This window comes from Thamnophis sirtalis, unplaced genomic scaffold (assembly GCF_051295495.1).
Source record: "Thamnophis sirtalis isolate CommonGarterSnake01/CBP01778 unplaced genomic scaffold, rThaSir2_p1.2 scaffold_6, whole genome shotgun sequence".
NCBI classification, from domain to species: domain Eukaryota; kingdom Metazoa; phylum Chordata; class Lepidosauria; order Squamata; family Natricidae; genus Thamnophis; species Thamnophis sirtalis.
Window position 1 is genome coordinate 38,974,826 of NW_028261386.1, and position 18,377 is coordinate 38,993,202.

General features: G+C 38.7%; 1 protein-coding gene across 1 annotated transcript in view; it reads left to right on the top strand.

Annotated features, from left to right (window-relative positions):
* LOC106551833 (cullin-9) overlaps positions 1–18,377 on the top strand; it is a 53,670-nt gene that overhangs the window by 20,429 nt on the left and 14,864 nt on the right. Inside the window, exons 10-26 of the mRNA XM_087717668.1 lie at positions 1,453–1,646; positions 2,001–2,209; positions 2,708–2,945; positions 3,698–3,803; positions 5,042–5,269; positions 5,682–5,772; positions 5,865–6,036; positions 6,623–6,728; positions 10,562–10,657; positions 11,665–11,840; positions 12,479–12,612; positions 12,708–12,893; positions 13,551–13,666; positions 14,193–14,375; positions 14,572–14,729; positions 16,679–16,916; positions 17,060–17,231. Of these exons, the coding sequence (XP_087573794.1) occupies positions 1,453–1,646; positions 2,001–2,209; positions 2,708–2,945; positions 3,698–3,803; positions 5,042–5,269; positions 5,682–5,772; positions 5,865–6,036; positions 6,623–6,728; positions 10,562–10,657; positions 11,665–11,840; positions 12,479–12,612; positions 12,708–12,893; positions 13,551–13,666; positions 14,193–14,375; positions 14,572–14,729; positions 16,679–16,916; positions 17,060–17,231 (2,803 nt within the window). The remainder of the gene's footprint in view (positions 1–1,452; positions 1,647–2,000; positions 2,210–2,707; positions 2,946–3,697; positions 3,804–5,041; positions 5,270–5,681; positions 5,773–5,864; positions 6,037–6,622; positions 6,729–10,561; positions 10,658–11,664; positions 11,841–12,478; positions 12,613–12,707; positions 12,894–13,550; positions 13,667–14,192; positions 14,376–14,571; positions 14,730–16,678; positions 16,917–17,059; positions 17,232–18,377) is intronic.

An 18,377-nucleotide genomic window follows, 5' to 3' on the forward strand; every position in this document is an offset into this window, starting at 1 on the left:
TAGAACTATGGAAGAATGTTTCTCAGAAAAATTCTTAACATTTATCATTTTTAATATGTTCTGAAAATAATATAATAAGTCTTAATACCACATAAATGTAACTCTCAGCATGAAATTCAGTTTGAATTTAACAAATTAATTGTGCAGATAAAATTAATGCAAAGTATATATTTTTTTAAAAAATGTGAAGAGAAAAGAGAAAGAAATAAGTCAATTCCTCCTTTATCTCAGCAAGCATAAACAACTTTAAACAACTTTAGCAATTTGTCAACATCTCTTAAAATACAGCAACCTCTTCCATCTCATACCTCACCACATTCTCTTAAACAAATCTTTAAAATCTCATGCTCTATCTTAATCAACAAGAGTCCATTAAGGGTTACCAGAAATATCAGCCTATCTAGTATATGCTTGATCTAATAAACCCACCTGAATTCCATCCCTGTGTGTCCATTGTTAACAAATATCTACCATTGATAAAAGGTTTTGCTCCATTCTGCATTATCAGATTGATACTAATAAAGGAGAATATTTGTAGTTCAGGGTTGAAATGAGGGGTCCTTCTCTGAGCTTGGTGGTTCTCTTGTAGTAGTTGCTTAGTTTGAGTAATGAAACGTCAGCAAAAAAACCACCAAGCTCGGAGAACACGAAGGACCCCACATTATCAGATTGAGCTTTAGGAAAGAATACTTTAATTCCCTTTAATTATAATACTTATTTCCTTCTACTGCTCTCTAGTCTCCAATCTTCAAAATCCCACTTAATCTTCTTGTTTTTCTTCTGGATGTAAAAACATGGATAGTTTTCTATGGGAAGGATTTTTATATTTAATTTCAGAATGTTATTAAATGTATCTGCTGACCACAGTAGCTTTTAATTAGATGGACAGATATATAAATGGGATGGATGGATGAATGGATGGATGAATATTGATCTTTAGTCAGTTTATAAAATCAACATTCTAGTCTCCCTTTTAGTGTCAATTCCAGAAAAAAGTAAGTTGTTAAACTTAAAACTTCTTTTCTGAAAGATAGAAGGACATTGACTCAGTGATTAAGAAATGAAGATCAGCGGAATCATCTTCCCTTAAAGGCTACATTATTAGCTTTGTGGAAATCCTTGACTTCTCGTCATTCAACTCACAAGCACAACAATGTCAAGTCCTCCCAGCTACGAGGAGCCACTGTCCAGAATATGTCTGGGCGATCTCACAATCTCTCCTTTATCCTGAGAGATTTCCTGGGCCCAGATTCAGTATCTAGCCAGCAATTTCAGCTTAATGTTGTCCTTGCTTTTTCAGAAATGTCTTCAGTTTACTATGTCCTCACCAAAAGTCCAAGTTGAACAAGATTTCAAACAGCTGAAGTATAAAGTGGGTGCTGATGAAATATTGTGACAAAGGGAATCAGTTACTTATTTCTGATCTTCATTTTCTGCTTTTGGTTTTTCTAGGCATTGAAAGTATTGGTGGGTGCTGGGAACTGTGAGCTACTTGGTACCAGTGGGAAATCATACCCTCTGAATCATTCAGATGCTCAGATGATGCGGGAAATTTTTGCCAGCATTGGTTCTGCTTCCAGCAAAGAATCTGACAATTTACTATGTGTAATTTGTATTGCTATTGAGAAGATGTTGGCTACACCTGGGTAAGATGAAAATGAAGTCTTGACTGAAATAAAGGAGCATATAACTAAGTTCAAGGAATTAATAATTAAACAAGGATAAGGAATGAATGTTGAGAATTCACTTTTTTTTCTTTTGTAGGGAGAATTCGGTTGATGCCTCATTTTGATAAGTTTTCTGTTCTGTACCTTTAAATCGGAGGCAATCTGACAGACATTAATAGGATTATTATTATTTCAAAACATGTAATCATTTCTTGAACTGAATAGGATTATTGATTGCTTAGTGTTGGAATATTACATATTCCAATATTTTTTCCTTCCACATCCTTCAGCATTGCTTCAGTTGTTTATGCCAACCATTCCTCTTTTCCTCAGAGCCTCGTCAGCAGTGCAGAATGGGCTGTTGGTATTAAACATGCTGATCAACAATCATAAGGGCCTGGCAGAACAGTTGGGAAGCTGTGACCTCCGTTCGGTCCTGCAGAATTGTTGTCAAACAGGCCAGAGCTCCAGTGAGATGCTAGCTCGAATAGTGCTCAATCGTTTGGCTGAGCATAAATTGCCATTGAGCCAGGAGAATGCAGGTAGAGATTGCTTTTAAGTTTCTAGTTGCTTATCTTTATTCTTTTGGCATTTTTCTCTCTAACTGTGTAATAGTTTGTTTTATTTCCATTAGGCTTTGCTTCATAGAGTGCTCTCTTTTGAGGATCTAATAAGGTCTTAACCTCTCCATTATGTTGGAAGGGATTGCCTAAGCACACAATCATCATTTTCTTATTCTTCTATATCAGCATGTCTTTCTGAATATCCATAGGCTTCCTTTTAATAGTAAATCACAGGAGATAGTTTTCACTTGCTGTGTTTTGAAACTTGGAAGGCCAGAGGTTAATTATCCCCATGGCTGCTTCCAGGGATCTTTTCCTGCTGGAGAAGGAGCCCTCCTGGAGAAGATGCCCTGCCCCTGTGGCCATTTATTGGGGAGATGATTAGCAGCATCTGTTTTTTTCCCCTCCATAGCCTATTTCAGGGAATTATATTTTGACATAGGGAGATCTTCTCCTTCTCTCCCCTTTTCGATACAGAATCTGAAGCTTCCTTTGAGTTCAAAGATATGGATGTACCAACCCTACTGAAAAACCTGCATGAAACCAGCTTTTCAAAAGATGTAGTGCTAGCACTGGAGCACTGCCTTTGTGACGAGGGTGTTTACCCTGAGAGAAATGTAACAGACATTTTGCCAGATCATGAGAATTTCTTGCTGCTGTTGAAGACCCTAGAACAGTTGGGAGCTGAAAAGACTGTCCAGATGGCCATGATGAGGTAGAATGAAGATGTATTTTACCATCATGGAATGTGGAAGATTTTTTTAGAAGAGTATTTGGATTCAGAGAAAGTCGGGTGGTTTGAGCAGTGGTGTCTTAAGGTGGGGCCACTCTCTCTTCTGGATAGGTTAGCATGGAAGGTCTGAAGTAGGTAATTTAAATAATGTAACTTGCTGACCTGCATCACCATAAGTCAATCTGTACAAGAAAATGGCTTGAGGCTTGTGTATATCATAAGCTTAGGAAATAGAACACTGCAGGAAATTGTTTGAAATGGGAATTATTTATTGTTATAAATTTTTGGGCACTGCACTTTATAGAAAACTATCACTCTCACAGAGGCTTAGAATTCTGGGAACTGCAATCCTAAAAAAGCACTGAAGTGGGTGAAATGCCTGCAGTCTTTTGAGCTGTATGTGAAAGAATTGAACCACAACACAGAAACAGCTTTGTGATCAAAATCATAAAAATGAATATTTGGCATCAGATAATACAGAAAATGTTTGTTGCTACACCTGTAGAGAATGTGCTTCATCCCAAATGGTGTTGGAACATTTTAAATTGATGAAAAAATGTATTCTTTTTGCAAGAAAGTATTAATAATCATATCTATAAACAAAAAAACCTGATATTTATCGTATATTTTAAATACAGTTATTAAAATAGTCCAGGCAGTCAGCTTAAGAACTAAAGACTGCTGTTGTTCTTAAATTGAAATTCGCTTTTATAACAAGTATCTTCTCTTTGCAGGATTTTGAATAAGTTTTTGGATATTTCCCAAGAGGATGCATTGCCCTGGCATGAGTGCATTGAGCCTTGTTTGTCCTCAATGAGTACCCACAATAGTGAACGAGAGGTAAGGAATTAATTGCAACATAAATTGAAAAGGAGTTTAATAAGAGGCATTTGAAGAAGGTATGAAAAATATTAGTGAGCATGTTGACAAAATTGCAGATTCTCAATTCAAGCCAGATGTAGTTGGCAAAAAGCATTTTTCATCTGTGCTGGTAAATATATATTATTAGTAAACAAAATTTGGATTGAAAATCAAATAGAATTGGGCCAAGAAGCCAAAAGCATATGCAGGTAGTCCTTGACTTACAAACACAATTGAGCCCATAATTTCTGTTGCTAAGTGAGACCTTTCTTAAGTGAATTTTATGGTGTCCCATTTTTATGAACTTTCTTGACAGAGTTAAGTGAATCCCTGCAGTGGTTAAATTAGTAACATGGTTGTTAAATAAGTCTGCCTTCCTCATTCACTTTGCTTGTCAAAAAGTGGGGAAAGATGGTCACATGATCCTGACACAGCAACCATCATAAATATGAGTCAGTTGCCAAGCATCTGAATTATGATCATGTGATGTTGCAATGGTTCTAAGTGTGAAAAATGGCCATGTCACTTTTTTCAGTGCCGTTGTAACTTTGAACAGTCACTAAATGAACTACTGTATGTCAAGGACTACTATATTTGCAAGTATAGAACAGGCATAGCTAAGTTCTTATCAGTCTAGATATTGATAAAGATTTCCCATAAGATTCATAAATAGGCATCATCTTTGTCATGAAAATTTGCTTACTTTTCCAACAGTAATAATCTCTTTCCAGTTTCTATTTGAAACACTTTCATAATGATCAAATTAACTGTTTTATCCTCAGAACTGCTCAAATTTGATACCCTTGGGAGAAACTAATTTTTAACTAGCAGTTGATTACAGGCAAGAACTCCTCCCTATGCCTTTAAATAGGCTCTAATGTTAAATTCTTGTGGGCAAATAGAGTGTATGCCTGGAGTTTCTGTCTTTATAAGTGGCAAGAGAAAAAAAATAGAGATTTTACACTATATTTACTGATAGCATGTGATCCACAACTTGTTTGAAAAGAATTAAATTGTCATTGAACTGAAATAGATCTCATACCCATGATGCATGGATTGATCAGGTGTTCCTGAAGACCCATTGAAGAAGAGTTGTAATCCCCTGGAAGATATGGTTGGTGATGAGGGATAAAAGGAAATACAGATGGAAAGAGGAACTTATTTGCCAAAAACTCTTGTTTCTGTACACTTTCTTGCTATTATGTTTCTGTCAACAGGTTGTGCAGGAGTTCATCCGTTTCCTGCATCGTTTAGCTACCACCAACAAAGATTGTGCGGTTGTGATGTGCCGTGTAGGCACAAAGGAAGCTCTGACCAAAGCTATGGACAAGCACAACTCCAACTTGTTATTGGTGACAGAGTTGCGGGACCTTGTGACTGACTGTGAGAAATATGCTAGCCTTTATAAGAAGATGACAACCAGTATCCTGGCTGGATGCATTCAGGTAACTTTGATCTTTCCTGTGTGTGTATTAGGTGGTTGGCCTAGGAACAGGTAAACAATGAGTATCAATAGAGTGGTCAGATAATCTGTAATAAATCAGAGCAAATAGTCAAGAGCTAAATTTGGTCAAAAACAAAAACTTCCTTAAAATTATGAGATTCTGTTCTCTCTTCTTGTATAGGTATAAGTAACTTTCTGACTCGTGTGTGTGTGTGTGTGTGTGTGTGTGTGTGTGTGTGTATAGGATTCAGGGCTGTATACAAAGGATGGTAGGACAGAGAAGCTTAGTAAATTGTGCTCAGTTGAATAGCTTGCATTGTAGAATCAGTAGATTTAAAGAATAAAAGTTTTTCTTTAACTAAATCTTAAGCTTTATTGATAAATATATTCTGCTATCTACTTTGTTTATACAGATGGTTCTAGGACAGATAGAGGAACATAGACGAAGCCACCAACCTATTAATATTCCCTTTTTTGATGTTTTTTTGCGCAACCTTTGCCAAGGTAAATATTTGCATCCTTTGGAATTTGAAAGTTGGAGGATTCATGTACAGATCTGCTGTAAAAGGAGTAATTCTCTCTCCCTCCCTCCCTAGGTTCTAATGTAGAGGTGAAGGAAGACAAGTGTTGGGAAAGGATAGAAGTCTCTTCTAATCCACATAGAGCCAATAAACTGATTGACAAAAATCCAAAGACTTATTGGGAGTCTAATGGTAGCACAGGTTCCCATTACATCAATGTATATATGCATCGTGGAGTGGTAGTCAGGTAAGTCCCAATGGAGGCAGTTAGCTAATTGACTTTGAGAGTTTCTAGGCAGCAGGGTAAGAGCTAGCTCTATGATTAAATGTGAATTAAGCAGATAGTTGATGAAACTCATGAAATTATGTGCAAACTTTTCAGTTATTGGGAATTGTTTATTAGGCAAAATGAATAAAGCAAAAGCAGGGAGGAGGGGTAGATAAGTCTGATTTAATTTCAGTATGGTGAATTGTGAGATTAGCAGATGATGAAATAATTTCTCACAGTGACTTTTGAAATGAAAAAGCAAATTAAAAATCTCCCCCCCCTTTTTTTGCAAATAATTGTTTGCAAAAATGCAATATTATACATTTAACTGTAAAATGTCCTAGAAAAAAATATTGCTATGATTGATTAGTTACATTTAGGGGTTGGTTATGATTGCATATGTAGGTCTGTATGTCAGTGTGTATGTCTATGTAGTGAGTTCTTTGAGAGGAATATATTTGGGGCTATTTCATGAAACATTTTTAGTCACTCAGGCAGACTTTAGTGAGTATGCCAGGATTCATCTAAAGTCTGACACAAATACAAAGTTTTGTTTTTGCTACAGGCAGATGACTTTAATAGTAGCTAGTGAGGATTCCAGCTACATGCCAGCTCGGATTGTCGTGATGGGCGGAGAGAACACATCTAGCATCACTAGTGAGCTCAATACTGTGAGTGCTTCTTTTTTCCCCCTCTAAAGCCGGTCTGCTTTTAGAAAGCTTCAGTAAGGAAGATTTTCTGCTATATTGCTAACATACAGTCAGGGTTCATAGACCTTCTACAAAGAATATGCATTTGTTTGAGCTGTCCATCCTTGATTTGAGATTTCGTTGGAAACTTGCCATTTCTCAAATTATCTGTGCTTCATTCTCTGATACAGTTTAATTAATTTATTCTGTTGAGGCGCTACACAACTCCAAATGATTCTGGTGCGTCTCACAATATAACAAGAAAGATAAAACACTGTTGCAATCAAACAGAAAGCCAATTAAGCATTAATTAAAAATCAGATAAAGAACAAGATGGTGATTCTGGTCAAGAATAAAACTAATGATGGACTTTAACCACCCTAGCCTAAAGTCTGGGAAAAAAGACAGGTTCTTCAAGACCCCACAAAGGGCTTTCAGAGTAGGAGCCACTCAGATGAGAGGTGAAATTGCATTCGAGAGGGGAGAGGGAAAATGTGCCTCTTGGGTCATGAAAGATGACACCATTTAATTGAAGTGTTGTTGGTTTGTATCAGCCAGGTAGTCATCATGATAGGCAGAGGAGCCTTCAAATAACTAGGTCCTATAACAGGTAGGGCTTTATAGTCTTAACCAGCACCTTGAATTACACCTGGAAGCAGAGTAATAACCAGCCTTAATAGTTGTCACATGGACATACTAAAGCTCACCCATCCTTTCCTCCACTGCTCTATTCTGGACCAGTTGAAGCTTCCAAATTACCTTCAAGGGCTTCCCTCTGTAGAGTTCACTGCAATAATCATGCTATGAGTTGACTAAGCCATTAGTAATTATTTGAAGAGCCTTCCTATCCAGGAAAGGGAACAGTTGGCACAGTAGATAGTAGTAAATTGTGCAAAGGTATCTTGGCCACAGATACCAACTTCTCAGAAGTGTGAGTTCAAGAGGATCCTCATATGGTATACCATCTTGAGTGGCAAAGTGAAGTGAGCGATCAAAATTGGGATGTTGAGGATCCCACTTTACAGCCACTCAATCTTGGTAGAATTGATTTGAAGTTGTTTTTTCCCCAGTTCTGCCCACATAGTTTCCAGGCACAAGGACAGGATTTTGACAGTCTCATTCGGCTAGGCAGGGCTGATGAAATCAAAACCCAACTCGGTAGCATGTCTCACGTTGATGTTGAGTGGGAGGGGAGAAGGCACTCCACATATGGGGCCTAGCAAGTGACCTTTCTTCCTTGCCTCACTCCCCCCCCTTGGGGGGGGGAGACTGTATCCAGTCCCAAGAGAAGGAAAAGAACCACTCTGGAGCTAATCCAGAGAGATGCTGTGGTTGTCAGTATCAAATGCTGCTGAGAGATCAAGAAGTGCTACCTCCCTCCTGGCTTCACCTCAGTACAACCATGGCCTTCTCTTCATAAAATGCCAGAATGAAATGTGACTGAAATGAATCTAAAAAGTCCTTTTCTTCTAAGGTCCTCAGCAGTTGCAATCCCCAACCACTTTTTCAACACCATTCCCTAAAAGGAAGGTTGAAGATAGAACAATAGTTATCCAGGGCTGATGAGGTCTCTTGAGAATGAGGTATACCACCGCTTCTTTCAAGGATGGAGGAATTCCCCTCCTTCAAGAAGGCAGATACCATATCATGGAACCTCCCTGGCCACTTTGACACCCGACCAGGGATTTGTGTCTAACAATTATTGAGTGAGCTTACAGTGTAGAGATCCCTAACTTGCCTTAGCTACTTTTATTATTGTGTGTTTGGTAATTGTGAGGTAGAGGAGCAGAGACAACACAGAGCTTCCTTTTTATCATCTCTAATTGACTCGGAGTGTCTTTGAGTTATCCACTTGGTTGGATCTGTCTCTTGTTCACCTATATTAGCTTACTTTCCTTTCGCTATCCAATGCAAAAAAGTATTCCTAAAGTCAATTATTCCCACAATAGCAGAGGATGTTGAAAGAGGCTGAATGCTGAATGAAGCAATTCAAGATCCAGAGAAACTGCTTGCAGCTAGTCCTCGACTTATGAGGACTAAAATTTGCAGGTAGTCCTCAACTTATGAGGACTAAAATTTCTGCTATTAAGTGAATTTTGTCCCATTTTATGACTTTCCTTGCCATGCTTGTTAAGTGAATCACTACAGTTGTTAAATTAGTTAACATGGTTGTTAAGTGAATCTGGGTTCCCCATTGACTTTGCTTGTCAGAAGCTTGCCAAAGGCAGGGGTGTCAAACTCAATTTCATTGAGGGCCGCATTAGGGTTGTTTTTTACTTCAGGGGGCTGGAGTGGGTATGGCCAGATTAATGTCACTCATGTTGGGGGCGCCTGTGGTGGTTCGAGTGCACTGCCAGAGAAAACAGCCTCCTGTAACCGTCTGCCAACAAAAATGGAGCTCAGGCGGACCGCCATGTTTGGCTGTGACAGTCTCCTACAACACTCTGCCAGCAAAAACAGAGTTTGCTGCCCTCCCGAGCTCCATTTTTACTGTCAGAAGCCTTGCAGGCCAGTCCGTTTCTGTTTCCAAGGCAGCCCTGCGGGCCAGATCTAAGCACCCCGAGGGCCAGATCCAGACCCCGGGCCTTGAGTTTGACACCCTTGGCCAAAGGTAATCACATGGCCCTGGGACAAGTGTCAGAATTTTGATACATGACCACAAGGATATTGCAGCAGTTCTGAGTGAAAAATGGTTATAAAACATAAGGCACCATTGTAATTTCTAACAGTGACAAAATGAATGCTTGTAAGTCAAGGACAACCTGTACTTAATTTTAGGGAGTAGCACTATTGTATATTGTATACTATATATTGTGTGAAAACATTTGTCTGGTTTCCTATTGCTATATTGCCCAGCAGTGACACTTATCTTAGGTGTAGAATTGTTTCTCTTCAACTGCTATTTAACTAATGAATCAGAGTGACAGATGATGAAACTTCAGAAGCAAATATTGTTACTTAACCACTGAGATGTATATGTGCATGGTTGAAGCTAAAGCTTATTAATGTGAAAGTACATTTGGATTTTGTACATATATACTTAATGTTTGCATTGGTTGACTGTCAGATAAATGTGGCAACCGAAGTGTAATTTCTTAGACATCTAATCATTTCTATCAGCTTTTTTTCTACTGCCTCACTGCTGAAAATATATTCTTGTAGTTTATAACTAATTTTTTTCTGGAACTTGACATCTGTTAAAAATAGAAATAACCAACAGTTTCTCCAAGTAAGAAAATCCCCCTCTCCATTATTCAATTAAATAAGGATGGAGTTGCATTATTGCCATGTTTTAAATGCCAACATGTAGCTCAACATGTAGTCCCAAACTTTTTATGGTGGTTTTATTGAAAGTTTCTGTGTGATTCTCAGTGTTAATGCTAGGGCTCAGAGGTTAGGGTTTACAAATATAACTGAAGGGATACTGGTGGTAGAGAAGATTTAATCATATGTGTTTTGTTCACATCTGTTTTTGTTCTATGCTACCTTCAGAAATAATTGAGAGAAATCTCCCAGTTCTTGACGAAAGGTATATTCTTCTGTTGATAATGGGTGATGTTCTTCCTGTCCTTAAAAACTTTAGTAGAATGGAGAAGGGCTCTTCGAGTTTGTATTTATAAACTTTTTCACTTCAGACTTAAAGGAGTGCCCTCTTCTCCTGCCCCACTAGATACATTTATGCTGTTCTTATAGGGTGAGCATTATAACCCCCTATATATTATTAATTACATTAATTCATTACATCTGAAAAAGGCAGGTTGCTTTCTCCATTTGCATTTCTTATCTTGGTGAAACTTTGGCTCTTTTTCTAACAGGTGAATGTCCTACCTACAGCCAATAGGGTAGTTCTTCTGGAGAATATGGGCCGCTTCTGGCCAATTATACAGATCAAAATTAAGCGCTGTCAACAGGTAAATCTGAATGTTGTTTCTTGAAACAAAGCAAAGACTAAAGAGCTGTGCTTAACCATCCTAATTGTTTTTGACCCATGGCTATAAACTGGTCAGCAAAATAGATCTTTTGTCGGATTAGGCTTTTCATATGTGTTTCATTTTCCAAACAGTAAGTTGACACTTACCATATAGTATAAGATGCACTGGAGTATAAGACGCACCAAGGTTTTGAAGAGGCAAATAAAAAAAAAAAAACTTTTTGCACTCTGCAAACCTCCCCAAAACGGCCCATTTTTCGCGAAAACAGGCCCGTTTTTTTTTTTCAAAAAAAGAGCACGAATAGCCCTTAGGTGGCTTGTAGAGTGTTCCGGTGGGCAGCAAAATGAGCAAAAAACGGCCCATTTTTGCTCATTTCTGCCCTCCCCAGCGCCCAGGAAGTCTCTGAAAGCCTCCTACAAACTATGCATGGCCATTTTGGTGAAGGGGCAGGTTTTTGGGAGGCAAAAAAATGCTATATTCAGTGTATAAGACGCACCCAGATTTTCAGCCTCTTTTTTGAGGGAAAACGTGCATCTTATAATCCGAAAAATACGGTGTTTATCGTTTATATTTGGAAATGGTATAGAGAAAATAGGCTATGTGAATTATAACTGCGTGTCTGAGAAGATATAAATTTTGCTATACGGTATGATGGATGACAAATTATTTTTAGCTTAATCACAATTTATGCTGCCTTTTTGTATGTAATTTTATTTTATTTGGGTTTTTTCCCCCTTCGAAATATTGACCTTCTGGCATTCCTTTATTGCACAGTTCATAGCTGCTTTCCTGCAAAAAAGGATTATAATAATTTTCTAATTGATAGAATACTGTTTTTATGTTGTTAGTAATATGAGTAATACGAGATGCATTGTTCAACTGTAAAAATTGAATGCTCTGCAAATGAAATAGAAATATCTCTGCATATTAGACAGGGAGTTACATGAAAAGTATTTCCCTATTGGAGAAAACTGTGTTATTTACAGGGTGGCATTGACACACGTGTGCGTGGCATTGAGGTGCTAGGTCCCAAGCCCACCTTCTGGCCCATCTTCAAAGAGCAGCTGTGCCGGCGTACATATCTCTTCTATACCACCAAGGCACACACGTGGTGCCAGGAAATCTTAGAAGATCGAATGCAGCTGCTGCAACTTTTCAACAGGTCAGGCCTCTTCTGATATAATTCTTTTGTCCTTTTCCTCGGGGCTGTCCTAAGGATCAGGGTCTGCCCCAGAGCTGGCTTTTGCAAATCAAAGAAATGAGCACTGCTACTGGCCAACATTCTTAAGATACCCATGTTCCTGCTCGTTAATTTGTGTTGGTACTTCCAGTTAGATCAAAATAGGATTCTGAGTCACAGTAACAGAATCTTGTAAAGTCTGAATGCTCTTCCTTCCTTCCTTCCCCCTTCCCTTTATGTTTATGATTCTTTCTGAAGTTACATTTCTGCCCCAAACTTCGATTTTGTTTATCTGAATTTTGCCTTGGTTGCGGCTCCATGCATTTTTATGGTTCATTGTACAGTCAGCCAGTTGTTTAGACTAAATTTGGCATTCTTGTTCATCTATTGAGTCCATTCCAAGGACCTGGGATAGGCAGATGCTATTATTAATATTAATAATTTGATTTGATTTGTATGATCACGCATCTCACATAAGTGATTTTGGGTGACTCACAACATATAAGCAATGTATCATGGTATCTTAAGTGCCTGCCTCCTCACTGTATTACTTTTTTATTTTTACATTATGGAATTTATTTGTTCCAATCCAAATAAGCTACATCTTTTTCCTACTGCAGATTGAACAGTGCCTTGCGCCATGAGCAAGTATTTGCCAATCGCTTCCTTCCTGATGATGAGGCTGCCCAGGCTCTAGGCAAAACCTGTTGGGAGGCTCTGATTACTCCCTTGGTGCAGAGTATCACCTCTCCAGGTACTGGTTGCTTCCCTGCGCAAGTCTTTTAAAACCAGGTCTTGCTTAACCCTTCTCATTCCAAGCAGATGTATTAACTGTCTTTCTCTTTCCAGACTCTAGTGGCATAAGCCCCATGTCATGGTTACTAACTCAATACTTGGAAAATCTGGATGCAGCCAAGAATTCCAGGAGCCGAGCTTCCATCTTTAATTCCCGTGTTCGGCGCCTTAGCCACTTGCTAGTGCACGTGGATTCTTCTGGCCCTGAACTTGAGGAGCTGAAACCTCCTGTTAAAACCAGTGAGTGTCCTCCTTTGGGGCAAATAAGTGAAAAGGGGGCAAGTCCTTCTTCCAGTGTTGAATGGTAACACAAGGGTGTATACCCTTGGATATATTGTATGGTCATACTTACAAGAATACATGTCATCTGTAAGATTATACTGTAAAGATTGATGGCATGGAATTATTGACTGGAGAAAAGTTGTAAAGGATTTGGGAAGTTGGAGACAAGTATTTGGGGACTCTGTTAGCTCTGTATGTCAAAAATCTTTTTGCTACAGTCTTGAGAGGGGAAATAATGTAAAATATTCTCTCCTGTTTTATCTTCCTTCCTTTCTATTTTGAATTTAATAGAATGCCAAGAATATGTGAAAACCAGTATCTTTGGGGAGATTGTTGCTTTTTCCCTATCAAATGCCCTGGGTATAGCCAAATAAAATTATCTAGTGTCTGAAAAACCCTCTTTTCTAATAGGTATAATTATAAAGGTACACCAAATTTCTATTTGTCTTACAATCATATAAACGTAATTATTTTGAACAGACTTTTTGGGAAATGGTAATAGAATCCCACCTATTCAGGAGAGTCAATTTGTCGGGTGCTTTAAGGATTGTTGTGTCATACTAAAAACTAGGGATTTGTATGGCTCTTTAATATTGTGTAACATGCAATTTGCAGATGGGAAGAATGGTAAGAACAAGGAATCAAGCTCAGGAGTTATCAAGCCAGCAGTGAATAAACCCTGTGGGATGACAGGCATCACACAATGCTGGAAAGATGTAGTACAGCAGCAGGTAAGGATGGCTGAAAGGTGGTGTTCAGCAACAAGAGGGTGAATGTGTGCATGCAGTAGGGAATCGTATTAATGCAGGCTTTGGGGTCTTTGTACTGACACCTTCTATCATAAGCTATTAGCCAGTTCATTCATGCTTCTTTAGAATTCATGGTACAAGTTAAGGCATCTTTAGAGAACTGTATCAGGAGCTCTGTGGCTTCAAAGAGAGGCTGATGTGAAATCAAGCTCTCATGTGAAACTATGTTTATTCCAAATTTGTTATCTGCTAAGTTAGGTAGAGTTTATTGTTAAATTTTAAGCACATGGCTCCTAGTTGCTTTTAGACAATTATGAATACAAATAAACAGACAATTATTTAAAATATTTAGGTGGACCATCTTGAACAAATAACAATTGGGCTTGAAATTTGCTTGAATCCAATGAAAAATTGTTAAACTTTCTTAACAAAACTTTTCCCAAGTGAGGTCCCACTAAGCTAGTTAAAAAAGTTGAAATGTTGCCTCTCCCTCTTCTCTGTTGTCCAGGTGAAATGTTTCTTGGAGTCCTCCTGGCAGGCCACTGATTTTGTGGAACAATATTGCAGAACCTACCAGCGTCTCCGGACTGCCATGGAGGAGCTTTTTGGACAACAGATTTCCTTCATGCTGGCCTTATGCCATGGTTTCTCTGGAGGCTTGTTACAGCTCTCTTTCCTGACAGCAATGCATGTAAGTCAAGAGATCAGGTAGATATTTCCATAAAACACAGACGTACAACTTGAGACCCCAAATTTGTTTTCTAAAAAAATAATGTGGTTACCCAAGATTTCCAAAAGTAGTTATTAAATTGTAGTTGGTTAATGTGACAGAAAGAAATACATGTTAAATAAATGTTTGGCAAGTAACATATTAATCTGATCTCCAGGTAAGTGAGCAGTTTGCCCGTTACATTGACCGGTGGATCCAACAGAGCTGGGCAGATTCGGGTAACGTGGAGACTTTTCAGTGCCTACAGCAGAGCCTGGAACCCGTCCTCTTCCTAGCAGATCTGGAGTTGGCCAACACTTTTGAGCGATTCTACCGGTGAGGCTTTTGTGGAGAGGAAGAAGGAAGGGAAAGATGAATGTACTACTTTTACTAACAGAGTAGACAGGTCTCAGGTAGGAAGCTTTTTGGCAGTAATGATAAAGCATCTTGCTGCTCCTTCAATCTGGATGAAGATGTCTTCAAGGACATAAATATAGCTCTGTTTTAACGAATTGAGGTACAAGCAACGAATTAGCGAACACCTTGAAGTAAACAAAGTAATATCCAAAAGTCAGCATGGGTTTGTCAAAAACAGATCATGCCAGACTAATCTTATTGCATTCTTTGACAAAGTGACAAAATTAGTGGACCAGAGGAATGCCGTCGATATAGTTTACTTGAACTTCAGTAAGGCATTTGATAAGGTAGACCATAACCTACTACTAGATAAAGTAGAAGAATGTGGGTTAGACAGCATCACCACCAGATGGATATGTAACTGGCTGACCAACCGCACTCAATGCATAGTCCCCAATGAAACTGCGTCTACATGGAGGGAAGTATCCAGTGGAGTACCTCAAGGCTTTGTTTTAGGCCCAGTACTCTTCAACATCTTCATCAATAATTTGGATGAGGGAATAAATGGGGAACTCATCAAATTTGCAGATGACACTAAGATGGCAGGAATAGCCAACACTCCAGAAGATAGACTTAAGATACAGAAGGATCTTGACAAACTTAAACACTGGGCACAATCTAATAAAATGAAATTCAGTGGTGAAAAGAGTAAGGTTCTACATTTAGGCAAGAAAAACGAAATGCACAGGTACAGTATAGGTGGTACCTTGCTCAATAGTAGTAACTGTGAAAGGGATCTTGGAGTCCTAGTGGACAACCATTTAAATATGAGCCAGCAGTGTGCAGCAGCTGCCAAAAAAGCCAACACAGTTCTAGGCTACATAAACAGAGGAATAGAATCAAGATCACATGAAGTGTTAATACCACTTTATAATGCCTTGGTAAGGCCACACTTGGAATACTGCATTCAGTTTTGGTCACCACGATGTAGAAAAGATGTGGAGACTCTAGAAAGAGTGCAGAGAAGAGCAACAAAGATAATTAGGGGACTGGAGACTAAAACATATGAAGAACGGTTGCAGGAACTATGTCTAGTTTAATAGAAAGAAGGACTGGGGGAGACATGATAGCAGTGTTCCAATATCTCAGGGGTTGCCACAAAGAAGAGGGAGGCAAACTATTTTCCAAGGCATCTGAGGGTAGAACAAGAAGCAATGGGTGGAAACTAATCAAGGAGAGAAGCAACTTAGAACTGAGGAGAAATTTCCTGACAGTTAGAACAATTAATCAGTGGGACAGCTTGCCTTCAGAAGTTGTGAAGGCTCCAACACTGGAAGTCTTGAAGAAGATGTTGGATAGCCATTTGTCTGAAACGGTATAAGGTTTCCTGCCTAGGCAGGAGGTTGGACTAGAAGACCTCTAAGGTCCCTTCCAACTCTGCTATTGTATTATAGTGTATAGTTCTCAACTTACAACCATTCGCTTAGTGACTATTCAAAATTACAACAGCACTGGTCATGCAAACAAAATTTGGACGCTTGTCAACTGGTATGTATTTGTGATAGTTGCAATCTCCTCTGGTCATATGTGATCACTTTTTGTGACCTGACAAGCAAAATCAATGGAGAAGATAGATTCAATTAACAGTTAATAAAAGTTAACCACATGACAACTGAAGTGATTCACTTAACAAGTGTGGCAAGAAAGGTAATGGGGGACAGAAATCACTTAATTGTCTTGCTTAGTCACAGAAATTCTGGGCTCAATTGTGGTTGTAAGCTGAGAACTATCTGTACTTTAAAGGAACCTGGCTCCTTATGAACGAAATATGCCTATATCTCCAAGCATACCTTAAGGACTGTGAGAATAAGGGTGGCTGATTGATGAGCCTTGTTCTGAATTTCACCTTGAACACTTTGCCTCTCCAGATACTATCTAGGGGATCGTCTTCTGTCTCAAGGGAAGACGTGGCTGGAATCTGCTGTAGTGGAGCACATTGGGATCTGCTTCCCCAACCGTTTCCCTCAGCAGATGCTGAAGAACTTGAGTGAGATGGAGGAGCAGCAGCAACAGTTTCATCTTTTCCAGTTGCAGCAGTTGGACAAGCATCTGCTGGAACTAGATCAACAAGGAAACCAGGAGGAGGAGGAGGAGGAAGAAAATGAGGTGAAAAGAACAAAGCTAAAGCAAAGTGGCCCTCTCAACTAAAAGTTTTTTTGTCTTCTCAAGTCTCTCTTGTCTGGTTGATTGCTGCCAAGAAAGTCTTGTTATTAGTCACAAAATTGATATTGCATCTGTTTTGCTCCCAGATGATGGAGGATAAACCATTTTCTCAAGAGGAAGAGGCAGAAGTGAAGGTATTGGCTTTGTCTCCTCGTTGTTGGACCATCTCTCCCCTCTGCTACCTGGAAGACCCTGCCAGATTTTTCCCATCCTCCCTCAGTCAGCAGCTGAGAAAGTTTGCAGACTTCTATACCCAGAGTGAGTATGAGGCTATCCTTAATCCAAATTGGGTTAGGAAGGAGTGTTCTTTATAGTTCCCACTGAATCCTGGTGTAGTTGTTGGTAAGCAAACCAAAAACCTCACCCAGAGACTTTATAATAAGGGGAGGGGGGTTCACAAACCTTAAAATTACTAGCGTAGATTTCCGCTAAAGAAATTTCAGTAGATTTTTAGAGAGACCATCATAAATATTTATTATCTCTGGAACAACTGATCAATTATAGGAGTAAGGTACGTAGTAATCAATTGGCAAGGAAAATCATATTTAGTTAGAATAACTGTTATCTTAGAAGTAAAAATTTCAGTGTTTCTAAAGTGCAAAGAATTGTGTAGACCCTAAATTTCCAACATGGCTAACGTCACTGGAATATTGCCTGGCACTTGACAAGTTCTGTGCCTACCTCATTTTATTGTTTTAAATTAGAGGTGGTTGGAGATTTAAAAAGATGATTAGGAAACTCCGATAGAGGGTTGCAAAGTATACACTGTTATTTGGCATAATATTTACTTCTAATATCTATGGGGATTCTCAGTCCTCCAGGTCATGGTTGTCCCAAAGGTGCTTTTCCAAGATGCGAATTGACTTTCTTATTTTTCTTTGAAGATATTTCACTTCTCATCCAAGAAGCTTTTTCAGCTCTGTGTTAGTTGTGCCTTCTTTATAAATTCTGTTACCTGTTCAATACTTCTGTTGGTAGAAGTGATTTCAGTTCTTAGAAGTTGTGTTCCATTCTCTCTTTAAAAACCTCAATTGTAAAATTACTTTGTCTTATTTTTTCATTGAGAATTGGAGCTGAAGAAGCTTCTTGGATGAGAAGCGAAATGTCTTCAAAGAAAAATCAGAAAGTCCAGTTGTCTCTTGAAAAAGCACTTTTTGTTTACTTATAATAATGTTTCTAGTTCCAAAAAGATCCAAATGGTATTGTTAGAAAAAGAAATGATGGATGGCTGCCACCAGGTTTCCCTTTCTTCTTGACACACTCTTTCTTTATATATCTGTTTTGCTCTTCAATCCTCATTCTCTTTGTAACCAAACCACCTCACTGTACATTTTTTATACTGGTCATTCAGTTTGTATTCAGTCAACATTCATTCAACACCCATTCAATACCCATTCAGTATTA